The 17,571-nt window shown below is 36.7% G+C and overlaps 2 protein-coding genes across 4 annotated transcripts; one reads left to right on the top strand and one right to left on the bottom strand.

The window, feature by feature from the left end:
* Window positions 1-44: 44 nt before the first annotated feature.
* Window positions 45-9,871, top strand: LOC131781414 (dipeptidyl-peptidase 5-like). Its single transcript, XM_059098062.2, has 11 exons — window positions 45-295; window positions 2,460-2,857; window positions 3,388-3,471; window positions 3,841-3,918; window positions 4,280-4,516; window positions 5,336-5,632; window positions 6,337-6,533; window positions 7,560-7,905; window positions 8,584-8,665; window positions 9,188-9,297; window positions 9,454-9,871. The coding sequence occupies exons 1-11, from the start codon at window positions 184-186 to the stop codon at window positions 9,487-9,489; spliced, it is 1,977 nt and encodes a 658-aa protein (XP_058954045.2). The 5' UTR covers window positions 45-183; the 3' UTR covers window positions 9,490-9,871.
* LOC131781413 (denticleless protein homolog) lies at window positions 5,801-17,523 on the bottom strand. 3 transcript variants are annotated; one of them, XM_059098061.2, is made up of 14 exons: window positions 17,415-17,523; window positions 17,242-17,315; window positions 17,067-17,103; window positions 16,859-16,954; window positions 16,693-16,754; window positions 15,794-15,914; window positions 15,058-15,242; window positions 14,599-14,782; window positions 13,833-14,140; window positions 13,564-13,601; window positions 13,160-13,254; window positions 12,459-12,713; window positions 11,073-11,854; window positions 5,801-6,787 (listed from the first exon to the last, which is right to left on the bottom strand). In XM_059098061.2, the coding sequence occupies exons 1-14, from the start codon at window positions 17,470-17,472 to the stop codon at window positions 6,734-6,736; spliced, it is 2,349 nt and encodes a 782-aa protein (XP_058954044.2). In that variant the 5' UTR covers window positions 17,473-17,523; the 3' UTR covers window positions 5,801-6,733. The 3 variants fall into 3 exon arrangements, with proteins under 3 accessions (XP_058954044.2, XP_058954043.2, XP_066025556.1); XM_059098060.2 differs by lacking the exon at window positions 5,801-6,787 and adding an exon at window positions 10,009-10,575; XM_066169459.1 differs by lacking the exons at window positions 5,801-6,787; window positions 12,459-12,713 and adding an exon at window positions 10,009-10,575.
* Window positions 17,524-17,571: the final 48 nt, after the last annotated feature.

The following is a 17,571-nucleotide window of genomic DNA, read 5'->3' as shown; positions in this document are numbered from 1 at the left end:
CGTGAACTGTCAGCGGAACCATTCTCGTACGCGTGCAGGGTTTGACCTCCCGCCTTGCGGATGTAGATCAAGGACTTTCTGTAAAGGTCATTTGCGTGACAATTCAAATAACCTTTTCATTTAAAAAAGAATTTGCATGAAGAATAGACAGACGGTTTCGCTTTCCTTTCATTGTTGAAGAAGATGGCGGAATCCACAGCACCGTACGGCTCCTGGCAAAGCAAGATATCAAGCACTACTGTCGTTTCAGAGTCAAGATCAATAATGGAAGTTAGGATAGACCCTTTCCAAGAAGGTAAGCGTACTTTTGAATAAGTGTCTGCAGTGCTAGTGACAGAGACTGCAAAATTCCTCTGAAAGTACGAGCGTGAGTCGAGCGAAAGCACATGGCAGTAGCTAATGTCAGATGAAGCATTAGCAATCTTTTATTTAGGTTTTTTCTCTTAAGCGTTGCAGGTTCATGTTTAGGTTATGAGCTGATCAAGGTCGGCAAACTTGCATAGGAAGAAGTTGAACGATGTATTTTTCCGAGAAGCGTCACGGAAACGGTAAAGAAGAAAAAGCTCACGAGCTAGGCAAGCGACTCTTTAGTGTGCGCCTTTTGTATGCATGAGCGACAAGATTAAAAAGACTGAGAAAAATTATTTCCTTCCTATTAATTTTTTGACTTAACCGGAAAAAAGCTTAAAAAAAGGTTTTAACCGTTGAGTTAAACGCTAGTAATTTGTAGACATGTATGGCTTACAGAGAGGGACGCTGAATCTGATCAAGGAATAATTAAACCAGATGGTTTTGTCTTGCAAGTTGCCTTAGGCGGGATGGCTGACAGACCTAAAACTCTTAATGAACCATGCCTCATCTTTTTTTTAATTCATGAAAATTTTGACACTTGAAGTAAAGACGTACTGTTTGGAACAGCTTGACCACTCTTCCTACCACACAAAGCCAGAAATCTGGAAGTTTTAATTTGATTCCACTTAAAGGCTTTGATTTAGTTTCAGCAGCTACAGCCTAGGCATACCTCCTTCAAGTATATGCATATTAAGAGACTTAACGTTTTTTCAGACAACTTGTACATGTGCGCCGTTAATTTTGATTATCCTGTATTTTTGCACTTGCAAGTATACTAAACTAAAGACAGATAAGTGCAAGGCTTGCCAGACACAGTCTACTTCTATTTCAAAGAACTAAGTGTAATTAGTCTGACATTGTATTCACTTCCATTGTGAATAATGTTGCTGCAACTGCTTACTACATGTTTTCTTTGCCTGAGGAAGATTTACAATATGCATTAAGACATTGCGATTCACATGAAAAGTGACTACATAATAAGATAGAAAATTGCATTCTTTTGATATTGAATTTCTTTGCAATGAACAACCACAATTCGTTTCATAATACTTCTAGTTTTTTCTTAAGTCCAAGAGTAAACCTTTTGCCTCAGAATTGAGGTTGTTAGGTTACTTAATATCTCTAAGTTGCAACTGAGAAATGCCACTTTCATTAAAATTATTTGATTCAATGTTTCCAGACTTTCATCGTTATGTATTTAAAGCTTAAAATTGCAATAATATGAATTAATAATGAACTTTGTAACAAATTGTGCATCAAAAATGTGCAAGTTAGGATGCTACAAGGATTTCTAAATTTGTTTCCTTGCTCTTCTGTTTTCTAGTTTGGTAGAAGACCTTTGCTAAATGTTACTTGATTGTCTTTTCTCTTTAAGGTGCCATGATAGTCTTCACTAAACAATCGTCCATAATTAACATCTTACCTTATGTAAATGTGGCATTGACATTGAGATAAAATGCTTGAAGCCTGTTGGCTAGTTCATTAAGAGCTCTTGACACACAAAATCCATTATTGTCTCATCTGAATTTACAAGGTGGATATCAGTTTTCACTTTGACCTTTACTCCTGCCTATAAAGAAGCTTCGTGGCAAAAGATGTTTAAGTTTGGCTGGGATTATCCATGCCAATCAGTCCTTTATTGCATAACATTTGTCACATTCTATTTGTCTTCCTTGATAAAATTATTCAAAGATTTCTCTCAAATTAAGGAAAATTTTATTTAGGCCTCTTGAAAAACTCAACATATCTGGGTGTATCTCTGTTTGACTAATCCTCAATTGAGTGCTTAAAAATAATGATCCAACATTTTACTTGCAATTCTTTACAATACCAAACTGAAATTAACATTGTGAGAATTCTATGGCAGATGGTAAGAGCAATCATGGGGTAGACTACTGAGATCATGGGAGTGAAGGGTTAATGATCAGTTAGTGGTTTTTATGAGTCACTGGGAGTGCTGTGTTTGGCTGTTGTGATTACTTTGGCTTCATTTTTACCACACTCAATGGAAATTATTTTTAATTCACTAATGAAAGCAAGTAATTTAGTATGTTTATAAATAAGTGAACAAACTCATAGGTTCTTTGTTTTGCCACCTACTCTTGTAGATAAAGTCTTCTGGTCAGAGATGCGGCCAGAGGAAGAGGGAAGATATGTCATCTGTTGTTGGAGTGGGGGACTAGAATCCATTACCCCAGATGGTTTCAGCAGTCGAACACTTGTCCATGAATATGGAGGGGGTGCTTTCTTTGTTCACAAGTACCGGATCTATTTTTCCAATTATGAAGATCAAAGGATGTACTGCCAGAAAATAAAGAAATCTGGGACTGAACCAGTTCCTATCACTCCAAAGCATAAAGCCTGGAGATATGCTGATGGTGCCATGTACAAAAAAAACATCGTTGTTTGTGTACGTGAAGATCATGAGGTGCTTTCTGAAGGAGCAGAAGAGGCACAAAACACAGTTGTATCTATCAACCGGAAGAAAAAAGAGCAGGTTGTGTTGGTGAGTTACTATGGTAGTCATAATCTGTTTGCTATTTTGTGTAAGTCTGCTATGGGGAGAATTTAAATGTTAATCACTTCTGAGAATTCAAGGGTGAAGGACAGGTATGATCACCAGTTCAAGTTTTTTATTGAATTTTTTGAGGAAATACTTGGAAAATGTATAACTCAAGAAGCGTCATTGTATTATTTAGGTATAATAAAGTTTGCACAGTTATTGTTACTAGACAATTAACTGAGCCCTTTCTAAAATGAAAAATGTATATTACTGCTAACTTGCTAGCACTACAGCACAACTTTATTTTTTATGAAGGGTAGCTTGTGATTTTTCCCTCTGAAAATGTATACAGGTCTGGGTAAGCCCACAGATTTACTTAGTCAATTGGAAACCCTTGGATTCATACTTTTAATTGTCTTAGAATCCATAGGTCTTTAATATTCATTTGACAAATATCTACTTTGCAAAGTCAGGTTTGACAAGCATGTGTTTAATGATTTTAATGGATGTTTTTTATGTGTTTTTATCCCCAGGTTTCAGGAGCAAATTTTTATTCAACTCCAAGAGTATCCAAGAATGGCACAATGGCTTGGGTACAGTGGAATCACCCAAATATGGTAAGATTAATTAGAGAAGAAATGCACAAGACTTTCAGTGTATCCAGTGTTACACATTGACCTAGTAATTTGGTCCGAGCCATATTGGGAAGACAAAATTTATGACCTCATTCTGTCAGGCCAGTGGAGACCAACAGGTTTTCAAGAACCACAGAGAATAGGGAGCAAGAGTGTTAGGATTGACAGGAGAGTAAAAAGCACTGAAGAGGAAGAGAGGGTGGTTCGCTTGAGGGAAATGCAAAAATGTCAAAATCTGTCATTTGATAATCTTCAGTATTTTCTAAACAAGGGAGTTAGGAATAACAAATTTAGGAAGTAGGAGATTGAGAAAGATTTTCTAAACTAAGTGAGATTTTTTTTTATTTAAAGCCATGGGATGACACTGAGCTTTGGCTGGCAGAAATATCATCGGATGGAGATTCACTAAAGGATGACACAAAACGAAAGGTAGGGACACTGTTGAAAATCTCAAAGTCGTTACTCAAATCCTAGGGCCACTTATTTACACAAGGTCTGACCCAACCATGGTTTTACCCAATCAGTGGGCCTTAGGCCTTCTCTATATGACCGTTGATTTATTTGAATAAATGTCCCTACACTGTTAGGTTTGGGCCCTCTTGACGCTGTTCAAAAAAATATTAATGGCTTCGATAAAAGGGTCAACTAAATGGGGGATTGTTTAGGATGCAGTTTTGAAATCTAGAGATGAAACACAAAGATGTAATTTAAGGTCTTCAACTTGTTAGCTTCCTTTTTTCTCTTTTTATAATACTTATTGTCCTTATCTCTTTGTTGTCTGTATATTTAGGTAGCAGGGGGAGTTGGTATCAGCGTCATGCTTCCCAAGTGGTCCCCAGATGACAAGCTCCTTTACATCAACGACAAAACGAACTGGTGGAATCTTTATCAGTTAGATGATGATGACGAGGAGACCAGTTTGTGTCCAAGGAAGGAAGAGATTGGTCAGCCAGCGTGGGAGTTTGGAGGGAGTCCGTATTCCTGCAATCCCACTGGCAACGGTGACATTCTCATGATTCACGGCTCGGTATGACTCTTTTAATCACAGATAACAATTATTTTTTTAAAATGGCTGTTCCTTCAAAATGACTAACAAATTGTCTGAAGAGGCAAAGTTGTCTGATATACCAAGTTGAATCCTTTAGGTGTTTGGAGGTATGTTAATTGGTTTCCCATTTGGCTGTTATCTGCATTTGGCTACTCTTCATTTACTTTTGCTCTCATCAAAAGCTAATAATCAAAACATCAACGATAGAAACTCTATGGTGGCCAATTTCTGTTATCAACTCAAGTGATAAAACCAAATCATCTTGTTACATGAGTCAAGTAAACTAAGGCCTGCTCAGCACTGCACCCAAGCCATTGTGCCATTCTTAGATACTCTTGGAGTTCAATAAAAATTTGCTCCTGAAACTTGCAAATAAAAACAATTAAAAAAATATCAATCATAATCACAAAACACATGCTTGTCAACCTGACTTTGCAAAGTAGATAATTGTCAAATGAATATTAGAGACCTATGGATTCTAAGACAAATATAAGTACCAAATTCTCAGAACTATCATCATCAGAATTGTATGGCAGACAGTAAGGAGAATTGATAATGAGATCTTGGGCAATAAAGGTTTAAATGAAAGTGCAAAAAGTCAGGCACGCTACATAGAATACTTTTTTTTGCCTTTTCCAAAGACTCCTGATAGAATTCAAAATAGAGACAATCAAAAAGTAGTAACAATGTCTTGCATGAAAGTATTAATAATGAAATGTCTGGAACAACAACTCAAAGCTGTTCTTCTGGAAATGATTATTCATATTTTGCCTTACATTGTTTTATGTGTGTGTGCAGGAGCTGGCATGCCTCAAACCCTCTGGTGAAAAGCAGGATATTAAAATTAAAGAGGATGATTACAAAGCTTTTGCCAAGCTGGAATACTCTCCAGATGGAAAGTACGCATACATGGTGGCAGGTGGACCACAGACGTTTGCAAAGCTTATAAAATTGGACCTGAAGTCTGGAAAATCATCAGTTATCCGTGAATCTCACGGTGCTCTGGGTATTGATGGGTACGTTAGTGTTCCTCAAGAAGTGAGCTGGGAAACACGTGATGGTGCAAAGGCCTATGGATATTACTACCCCCCTCAGGTAGGTCTGTGCTTCTAAGGGGAACCTGGAATGTTTAGGGTGATGTTATGTACAGATCAAGTTTGTCGTTAGTTTTTCAGATCTTTACTTTCATCATCTTTGTTAGGTTCTTAGCTGTTTTTCCTTTGACAATTTCCAATATGACTTAGTTACAAGTTGAGGGTTTGAAACAATGAATGATTTTTCTTACTGTCTTTATTGCAAAGTGCTAATCCTGATCATCTTACAAAAAACAACATCCCATGCCTCACACCTAAGTATGCAAAGCACATAACACCACTCTGCTGAAGCAAACCAATTCAAGCACCTTTCTTTTAGATTGACCCTTTACACCTTAACTTTTATCAGTATTCATAATTATTCTCCATACTGGTCTCTAAACATTTCCTAAGGTGCTGACAAGGTGATTTTTTTTACAAATTAGAGCTTCTTTAGTTGGTTATCATTGCCTTTATTCTCTCCACCTTAATGTTTGATTCAGGGGTGATGTTGTTTGGAGAATTTAAATGCCAGTCACTCTTAGGGATCAAAGGGTTAAATGTGGTAAACTCATCAGTTGCATTCCTTACATGAGAGGCATGGCTTCATTTGCAGCAAGTTAAGCCAGTAATGCAAATGCTACTGAACACTTCCTAACAAACAATAGAATGATCACTATGTACAGATCAGGTATTTTTCATGCATTGTGTTATAAAACTTTTCAGAACAAGGATTATCAAGGGCCAGATGATGAGACACCTCCACTGCTTGTCAAGGTTCATGGGGGACCCACCAGTGCTTGTTCACCAGTGCTTGATCTCAAGAAACAATTTGTTACATCCCGAGGCTTTGCAGTGTTGGATGTCAACTACCGTGGCAGTACAGGATTTGGCAGAAAATTCAGGGATGCTCTTAAGACAAAGTGAGTGCACAAACCAGAGTTATCATTAACCCTTGTACTCTGAAGATCTCATTAGTAATTCTCCCAATTGTCTGCCATAAAATACTTATGATTTCAATTTGGAGAAGTTATAAGTAGATCAACTTGAGTTTCTTCTTTATTTTCCTCACTTGTCTACTTGATTCTGTGTTGATATTGTAAGGAGAAAGGGAGTTTAAGGGTTAAAAGCTGGTACTGCTGGCCAAAAGAAGCTTGGTTTCATTCATCTCATTTTCCTATAAGTAGTGATGAAAAATCATATAATTATTGAAATACCTTTGAAACAATTTGTACAGCAGTCAGTTCTCCATTTTGAGATGAATTGAATGCATGATTGAAAGGTTTAGATGTTTGATTCCATTCCGTCTTGAATTGGCTTAAAAGATTGTATGAACTTTGCCGAACACGTGGGATGATCTTTGGCAGAATTTTTCAATGATGCTTGGAAAATTAATGGCAGCAGGAATGACCCAGCACACTAGGTGGGGTGTGCAATAATAGAGCTCACATGATAAATCCCCAATTAACATTTTCCTAATCAACAAATTAAACATTTTTCTTATTAAATGGGTTAATATGCTAGATACTGACTCACCAATACCATTATATCTTTTTGTTAACCCTAAGTGCGCACAATCGAAGAACAGTCCAAGTTAACCTTTATGTGAATAACCAAGCGAAAAACATCAGTAGGAAATCTGTCATACTTCCTAAGTTAAGCAGAACAGTACCAAAGGCTTATGACTTCTTCAGATTTTGTGGATCCACACCAATTACAGATTGAGTTGTGTGTCAGTTCAGATTGCTAAATTCCCTGGTTACAAAACAGTCAAGTTTAAAACAGCTTTCAAGAACAACAGATGTATATTGGTAAACACTAATGCATAATCCTGAAGTATATTAACACTTATGAAGTAAGAAATTCACTTTTTTCAAATATAAGTCAAAAAAATACATTTGGGTATTCAGAAACAATTTTAAAAGTAATTCATATGGGTTCCATCACAGCTGGGGACTGATAGATGTTCAAGACTGCTGTGATGGTGCACTGTATCTGGCTAAAGAAGGCAAAGTTGATGGCAAAAGGCTTACAATTGATGGTGGCTCAGCAGGGGGCTTTGTTGCATTATCTGCCTTAACATTTCATAAAGATTTCAGTGCAGGAACAAGCAATTATGGAGTATCTGACATCTCAGCCCTTGCAGAAAATACGCACAAGTTTGAAAGTCGCTACACTGAAACACTTGTTGGCCCATATCCTGAAGATAAGGCAACATATGAGGAGAGGTCACCAGTATATCATGCTAGTGAGTGCAAGGCTGCTCTGGCAATGTTTCAAGGCTCTGAGGACAAGGTGAGCTTTTTATGAGTATTTCTTCACAATCAGACTTTCTTGAGCTGGTGACAACTGTGAACTAGCTACTAGCAATTTACGTAAAAAAACTACCAGCCGGTGCCCTTTCAGGAAAAAGGCTGTGATCACTAGAAATTAGATATAAGGCACCTGATTTACTAGGAAAGGACAAAAAAATTCTCTTGTACCAGTTTAGGGTCACTTATATGAAATCATTATAAGTGGAAGTAATTTCAGTGTTAAAAAGTTTTTCATAAACTCTGATAGATTATGAAAATATTTTTCCAGTAAAATAAAGATTTAACCAATCCTAAAAGTAGAGCTCCAATCAGTTCAGTTTATGTGAGTTTATCAGTAAACAGAGGAATTAAGTTAGAAGATTGGATACTAATCCACTGTAAGGTCACTCTTAGCATTTCATCAGGCTTCCCTGACAGTTTGCTAGCACTCATTTACACTCCTGTGTGAAAAGAGGCATTGTGAGAGTAAAATGATTGTCCAAGAACACAACACACAAGTGGCAATGTTGAAAGTCAGGTGGGGCTCACACTAAAACCTTCAAATCTGCAGTCCATAGTGCTAGCTGTCACTCTGACTAGCAGGTGTTATCCTAAAATTTCTATGAGATTGTGAGATATGAGAAAGGTTTAGTTCTTTCATTTGTTTATTGTTCTTTAGATCGTCCCACCTGAACAGTCAGAAAAGATGTATGATGCAGTCAAGGATAATGGAGTCCCTGTGGCATACAAAGTTTTTGAAGGTAGTGTGTTTAATGTCACTGTTGACTGAAAAGTGTTTACAGAGTTAACCATGCATGCACTGAGTTTGAGTGAGCTATTTGGTGCTGTGCCTGTTCTTTTCAAAGAGAAACAGATTCAGCTTGCTGCTCCTGGAATCAATTTGTTTAAGAGTGCTCATAGGGAGTTTGAAAAATTGTAGAACAAGACACAAGATTATGCCCTTTACAGCACAGAAACTACCAAGATTAAACTCTCTGACATGAAACTCTCATTTCAATTCTCACTTTTCTAACCATAACAGTGGAAAGAAGTTTACTTGCCTAGATTAATTGTTGATGGAAGAGATTAATAATTAACACTAACTGACTCATGCAAGTTAGATGAGTAAGACATTCCCCTTCCCCCCCCCCCCCCCCCCCTCCTGCCATGAGTGGACTGAGCAAGACAAATTCCTCTGCACTGAGGGGAAGAAAAAACAATTTTCCAACCTTATTGTTCATGCAACCTTAATCATTGATGAAATCTTTTATTCTTTTTCCAAGGTGAACAACATGGTTTTCGCAAAGCAGAAAACATTAAATTCTCTATTGATGGAGAATTCTACTTCTACTCCAAAGTTTTCAATTTTGATGCACCTGGCATTCAAGTGGACGTGAGTAGCTTTAACATTTTACATCACATGAATGATTATTTATGGTGATGTTTTGCATTAGTAAGGAGAGGATGAATTGGCTATTACTTATTGTAAGCACCATTGGCCAGTTACATTCCATCTTAATTTTATTTCATAAATTTGTTGTATCTGCAGCTCGTGATTGAAAACTTACCTGAAGAAGAAAGTTAAGATTGTGATGTGAAGGTGTGCTCAGAAAGAAGGATTTTTCTGGATAACACTGATTTTGATGATATGAGGGGTAGAATAAAAGGTTTAGATGCCAATCTGAAAGCAGCAGTGGTATTGTTGGGTTTTCTTTTCTGCATTTGTTTGTAACTTTTTCAAATGCAAGATATGTTAGAGGTGAAACTTCTGAATTCTATTCAGAACTTTCTTATTAAATTCTAGCTTTTCTACTATTGATAATGTAGATGACTTTATTAGTCCAAAAAGTGTGTTACGTAAAACACATTTAACAGTTGCATTATGTGCTATTAACAACATAAGTTTTCAAAAACTATTGACAGGTTTTGTACAGTTACTGAAGGTTGCAATAAAATTTAAAAATAAAGGTAGTGAGTGACCTTTATTGTTTTGCACAACTGCATCAGAAGTTGAGGATACATAGTTGTGGAATTCATATAGGAAATCCTTGAAAGAACACTACAGAGCACTTCTATTTCAACTTTGGCTAAAGAAAAAGAGGAGCTTTTTGAAAAGTTTGGCTAAGAGGAGGAGGCACTCTGAAATCTAAGTGTTATTTTTCCAAGCAGTGTCTTCCATTTTAATTGATTTAGTGATGATTGCAGTTATTCAAAGTCTCCTAAGAATTGATCTGAAACTTTACAATGTCCTAGCCACCACTGGATTCAAGTTAAATTTAATGAAATCTTTAGACATTGAAAATAATCACAGTTTTATTTCTATCAGCTGAAACAATATAAACTCTGCACTCTCTCATTCTTGACAACATGAACTAGTAAGGGGGAAAATGATGTTAACCAAACCCCATCTGCTAAATATTTTTTCTTTTCATTAAAAATAAGTAAATTCTATTTTATATACATTTAAATAACACTTTCCTCTTTAAAAAAATCATCTCAGTCTGTAATCTCCATGTTTTCTTGAAAGGTCTTTTGATAGCTCTGATGATTGTTGATGTAGAATAATTTTCTAAATTGTCAGTTCTTGTAAGTTCTAAAAAACATTTTAGGAATGGCTGACTGGTTTGAAATAAGTCAAAATGCTCTTTCCTGGCTTGGAATTATCTTCTCTCTGACAAGATAACCAAAAGACAAGAGGTGATAAATTGTTTTTCCTCACAAGAGTGATCAAAGTAGCTCACTTAATAGAGATCAATTTTATCCTCTAAAAGTAAAGACTCAAAACACATCATCAGTCAAGGAGAAATATATTTAACCTAGGCTCAAGTGAGACCCATTAGATTGAGAGATAGGCACACCACCATGTCACATACTCCCTCTATAAATCATAAATTAAATTATGAATAAATGTTTATCTTTTGCTTAACCCTTAATAGCCCAGCATCATTATGTTCATTCTCTATACTGTTATCTGAACATTTCCCATGATACTGACAAGAGAATTCATACATCAATCCAGAGCTTTTTTGGTTGATGATCATTTCCTTTATTCCCATTACCTCAATGTTTAATTCAGTTGAGCTGCTTTAAGGAGAAATTTGATGGTAGTCACCCCTTGGGGTTAAAAAGTCAAGAACATTTCGAAGGGAGACATAGTTAACATCTTACCTGTGGTTGTAAACCATAGGCTTGTGATTCTTCATCAGAAACTGTGGTTATGATTGAATCTGTGTTTTCAACAAAGTTTTTGCCTCCCTTCTCAGGCAGTGGAATACTTTTCTCACCATTCTCTTCTTGACGACGATTGCTCCACTGTGTTAGCCAGTTTGCAGAATGAGCTTTCGCAGTAACCTTTTGTTCAGAAGTTGCTTCTGATTTTTGGTGACAATTAAAATCAAGTTCCAGTTTGGCAAATTTAGCCTCACCAGGAGAACTGTTGTTAATTAGTTTGTTTTCCTTATCAGGGTTTAAACTTGATTTATTCCAATTTCTAATTCCCACATGGCCTGCATTTGAATTTAAGAGATCACTGATGCATAATCTTTTCCTGAGAGGCAACACTGAAACATTCTTTTGTCCATTGAAATGAGTATTTTCAGTTTTATCCTCAGTCCTGTATTCTTGTCTTTTATTTTTGGCAGTTTGGTTTGGTTGTTTGACATCTTGTAAAGAATTAACAGCTTTCTGTGTCATGTCAGAGCATTTCTGAGCTGTAACAGACTGGATCTGGTGATTTAATTGGTCATCACTGTCACTGTGACATCGCTTTCTTGAATTTGATTTTAACCAGGATGTCAGCAATTGAGTTGGGCTGTGAAACTTTGAGGCAGCAGGTGACTTAGGGCTGGAGCAGGGTGATGACTGGGATCCAGAAGAGGAGGGAAAGGAGACAGAGGAAGGCACTATCTGAGAATCTGAGTTCTTATTAGGAACCACGTGAGGTGATGGACCTGAGGAAAAAATACAATCAATTTTCATTGTTTTGGGATATAACTGAATTTACAATGATGTGTGAAAGACATTTCAGAAAGTTTGGCTAATAATGTCAGTTTCTTCTTTTGCATAAGTTTCCTTCTTGTCCTCCTTGGTCCATATACAGTGTTATTCTTGTTCCTTTGGTTTCTCTCTCCCTTGAAAAACTGTTATTTCAACATTTTAATCCATTTTAAGACAAAACATATGGGTTGGAACTTTTCTAAAGTTAGTGTTATGATAATGATATCAAAGTTTCTCAACTTTTGGTGACCTATTTTAAGGACCTAAATATTGTAATGTTGGTTTGTAAATGATGTGAAAATAATCATTCAGTGGTAGCATTTCTTGCTTTGTTTTGTCAGAAAAACAATTTTCATTTATTTTCCACGCCTTTCTATGACCCACACTCAAATTCCATAACCCTCTACAGCTGGAAAAGGACACCAAAATTTCCATGACCATCCAGGTTTTCCATTATCTGTACAGACCCAGCTGTATATGATTCACTTCACATTAATGACTCAAAATGTTGTAAGCAATACTAGCAGCAACTTTTAATGCAAATGTTATAGGGAATACCTGTTGTCAGGTTTTGCAAACTTGTAGAAAGCTTTGGAGACAAAGATTGCATTTGAAGATTTTGTGTCTTTTGCAAGCTTATTTTATGGGAGCTCTGCAATTTGGGAGACACCTTTCCAACAGGACTGGAGATTTTATTTAATCTTGGATTGGTGATGACTTTTGATAGTGGGGTCCAGAGTAATCTCTTTGAATCAGGGCTGTTGTTGGGAGAAGGACTTGGTGTTCTATAAAATCTTGATGGACTTGAAGCTTCTGCAAGGTGCATAATCATCAAAGTGAGAAAAGAATTCAATAAAACTGTTTCAAGATTAGGCTACATTTTGCAATGAAGAAATGTAAAATGGTTTCCGTGTTTACATAACCTGATGTAAACACATGGGAGGTTGGGAGAACACGAGATAAGTGTAGGAAACCACGATGCGAAGCAGAATGGTTTCCAGCTTATCGAGTGTTCTCCCGACCTCCCAAGTGTTTACATCAGGCTATGTAAACACGGAAACCATTTTACATTTCTTTTATAAAATAACTAATGAAAGAGGAACGAAAACCATGTTTACATACGCTCATGTAAAATGGGTTTATGGCCAATCAGAGTGCACATACTATTTGAATTATTTTATAATGGATGATATAGACCAAAGACATAGTGCGGTCACATACTCAACATTAAACATTTCAGTTTTGTTGTTTTTCCTTACCATTGATGGGAGAATGAGATCCTGTGCCAGTTCCTCTACAGCTCTCACCAATGACATCATGTTTATCACTGTTATTTGTTCTGCAATCCATTCTCCTTTAGATTCAGGGATCAAATGATCATGTAATGCAGTGAGATGAGTTTCAAAATATGAATTGAAAATAAATATTTCATTCCTCTTGCAGAAAAGTGTAATAGCTACTTTTTAGCTTTGGGGATAAGGCAATTTTTCTGTTGTTTGTTCTGTTTTTGTCTTGAGGGGAAACAAGAGAAAACCTTCTGGTTCTAAGAAACTTTAAATCAAAGTTCAAACTTAATAAGAGTGTATTGGAGTTGTACTGTGCTTTCCACTCTTAGCTTGTTGTGAGCATGAATTTCCAGATTGTCTGTGAACTTGACACTTACCATATTCTAAAGCTGTTATCATCTGAACAAGTTATAACCTGTGGAGGCAAAAAAAAGAAAATCACTAAAATTAGAGAAATGTTGGGTTTACATTCCTCAACTATCTATGTAAAGGAGGCCTCAATTTCAGATAAACACTCATTTTGCAAAAATATCAACTACAGATTTCATGTCCAACTTATTTGCTTGAAAAATCCTTTATGTTAAATTTAATTTCTAACTTTACTGTTGTTTTAAATAGATTATATTCTTATCCAGCAACTACACACCTTTCCCTGATCAGATGGACACCATGCAACACTTGTCACCTCTCCAAGGTGTCCCTTTAGCAGGGTGGGTGGGGCAGTAGGGTCTGACACCCTCCATATGAAGGCATCGTTGTTACTTGATCCACTGAGTAAGTACATGTCATCAGGACTGAGAGCTGCTTTGACGTAAAAAGTGGAGTTCATGTGACCTGCGAAAGTACACACAGGCTCCTGACCTAATGCAGTGCAGCTGTACATGTAGATTTTGTCATCTGTACAGCTTGCAAATAAGGATGAGTGGTTGGAGTCCAAGACAAGCGATGAAAAACCTGGAATTATAACAGTCTTTTAAAATAAAAGTGTTATAGATCAAATAACTAGAAAATAAAGAGTCATGTCAACAACAACCACAACAAATCTCCATCTATTCTCAAAAAGAGTACTTGGTCTTACAGTGAAATAACAAGAAACATAGCCTGATCATTCCTGAGTCTAGCTGAAGAAACCATGAGGTTTGCGAGCCAGCCCCTTCCCGTTTAAAAAAAAAAAGCAACAGACTTAATAGACAATGTAGTATTACTACACAAGACAGATTCTAGAATTTCTATTTAAACTACTTTTGGTGTTGTTCTGACAGCAACAAAGGATTGAGTGGATGACTAAGGACAAAGGCCTTTTGCCCCAAAAGCAACAAATGTTTCACTTCTTTGGCAAAAGCGAAAGTATCTTGCAGAGATGACATTAATGCTAAACATGGCTCTATGGTTTTTGGTTACAAGCAACTTACCATGTTTTCTCCTGACTCCTTGCTCTGGGTAAGGAAAAGTGTGAAAAGGAAGTGGGTCTGCTTTGAGGTTGGTATAGGTTTTACGCAGGTCCCAGATCTTGATACTACCATCCATTGCTCCAGCTGATATGAGTTTCTCCCCTCCTTGGAATAGCACTGCTGTTACACTTTGCTGGCCGGAATTCTGTGAGCACATGATTTTAATTAAGTAATTTATAAGCAGGAAGGTAGTTTGAAATAATAGTGGAATATTCTACAGAATAGCTTAACACTTGAATTTAAAAAAAAATCAGGCCTTCAAACTTAGTTGCAGAATTATGGGTATAGGTAAGAATTCTCTGAGCTCTGATGCTTAATGCACACTTGATAATGAGACAACTGACAAACCATTTGTTTGTCCACACAACTACTTTGCACCATAGACCAACAAACACCACTGTTATATCAAGTCATCTTTACCATAACTGGTCGCGAAGAGGTTGACCTTCTGGATTTCTTTTTCATTGTTTGTGGTGTTCCAGGGAGTTTCTCTGCATGTGCATTGCTTATTATATTAACAGGTTGACTAAAGTGTCCTGAGCGACGATTACATCTCATGTCCCATACCATCACATTGCCGTCTCTTGCACCTGAGGCAAAGACAACTGAGGAAGGAAAAAATGACTTTGTTAATTCTATTTACAAGTTTACTAGTACTTTTGATAGCTATCTGTGAAGACCTGAGATGGTTTTACAGGCAAAATAGTGGGCTAGATTCTACTCTTTGGATTCTAACAAAAATCAATCACTATCAACAGCAAAATTGCAAGACTAATTGCTCAAATCTTGGAGTCAGTCAGTTGTACAGTGTAATAATCCTGTATCAGTTACATTGCAAGAACCTGACTAGATGTCTTAACTTGCGTCAAACGATGCTGAATTGCTCAAATATCAGCATATTGCTTCCAGTATTCTCCTTATCAGGCAGTAACCAGTAAAAATTTACACCTGTAGTACTTCTTACTGCCACCTAAAATTGCTTGGAATGTTGAAAGTTCAATGGGTGGTAGGTTTGCTCAACCAATTTGAAAATTTCTTTTACATGCTTAAATTAAGGGAGAACACTGTGTAATGGATATCACTAAATTGTTTTCAATACAACTCTTGCATGAACCATCCCACCAGTTTATTGACTGCTACAGTAACAATAACTTACAGATGTCATCTTCTCTGAAGTCCACAGATTTCACGCTACAAGTGTGCCCCTTGAACACTGCCAAGCAGTCATCGCGGTTGACATCCCAAAGTCTCACTGTCTGGTCACCAGATGCTGTAACCTGTTGAAATTCATCAGCACACTCATTACAATAATTTAATTTCATATCTGTGAAAGAAAAAATATTCAATCAGTTGTAAAGTAGCAGAATTATTTACCAAAAAGAAAACAGAAATCTTCAACATTGGACACAGAATTAATTGTCAGGTCTGTAATATAATCTCCATCATCAAGCAAAAGTAACACAGCTACAAGATAATTTGATTTTATCAACTGAGTTGAAAATTTAAATAGCCCATCGTAAATAATTTTTAAGGCTTTTGTTTTTTTTCTTTGGAGCATTAGCCCTTGGTCAGAGGGAAGAAATGTCAGCTTTAGAAACTCTTTACAGTGGCCAATTTACATTATAAACCCAGTTAAAAAAATCAAATTATCTTGTATTACCCCCCACTGATGCAGCAACACAGTCTCTATAGAAACTAAACCCCCCTTAAAACAGCAACAGTTTTATTAAAACAAAAAAAAAATTCTCCATAACTATTGGTTCAATGGTCAGCTGCCAGAGTGGAGGAAATGAAATTTGCTAATAAATATTGCAGATCAATATCAGTATCTGGGTAACCACCCACCTACCCCTCCCTTAACTCAACAACAGTCGATTGATAACAAGTTAGGGTTAATGTCGGGTCAGGGGAGGGGTAGGTGGGCAGTTGCCCAGATACTGATATTGATCCAATATTGATAACTTAATTTTTTGAAACACCCATGAATAATGACGTTCAATCTTCTGATGTCTCCTTATGGCTTTTGAAATAATTTTTCTCCAATTTACATCTTACCATATATTGCTCCCAGTGCATCCATGCAATATCAAACACTGCATTCTCATGAGCGTTCCATTCTGAAATTTTTAAAAAGTTCAATTGAATATTATTCCCAGTCTTGGGTCCTCAAGAGAAATGAATGAACATATAGAATCTGCAATGGATAATTTTATGCTCATACCTTTTATGAGTGATTTTGGAGATGTTCTCCTTGAATCCAGTATTTGAACCCAACCTTCTTCATCAGCAATCCCCAACATATGTCCACCGAGACCAGCTTGCAATGATAAAATACATTTTAAAAATATCGACATGATAAACTGTTTGAGTTACCAGATTGCCAGCCAAAAACGAAAGAAACGGACAGTCTTTAGCTGGAGAAAACTTACCACGACTAAAACGACATGCAAATGGTGGTACATCGATCTGCAATTGCAAAACAAAGCGAAGCTCAGAGATTATTTTTGATTTTGTGTTGTGCACACGATCAAATTTAAAGTTTTATGGTGAGCAAAACGAGTTCTAAATATATAGATCATGGAGGTAATTTTTCTATACACCTACCTCTCTTCTTTGGACGAGATATTCATCATCTCTAACACAACTGAACGTATTTAACGCGAAGTCAAACGGAAAAGCTGAAATATTCAAAGAGGAAGTTGTTCGCTTTGTGTACTAGTCAACTACACGATTTGTTTTGAAAACACACGATAATAATCCGTCATTTTCGCACTCACCCCTCTTCAGCGGACTAGGAACAAGTTGTCTATGGAAAATTGAATCAAGAAGAGTCATATTTTGTCAGTATTCGTCATGAATATAAACCCACGTTGAAATTTATCACGGCAGCAGAAAGAAGGAGTCTTCCCGCGAAATCAAAAGTGCGCGGGAAGG

Source organism: Pocillopora verrucosa, chromosome 7 (assembly GCF_036669915.1).
Source record: "Pocillopora verrucosa isolate sample1 chromosome 7, ASM3666991v2, whole genome shotgun sequence".
Taxonomy (NCBI): domain Eukaryota; kingdom Metazoa; phylum Cnidaria; class Anthozoa; order Scleractinia; family Pocilloporidae; genus Pocillopora; species Pocillopora verrucosa.
The sequence above is the reverse complement of the archived record's forward strand: the minus strand, read 5'-3'. Positions and strand labels throughout refer to the sequence as shown.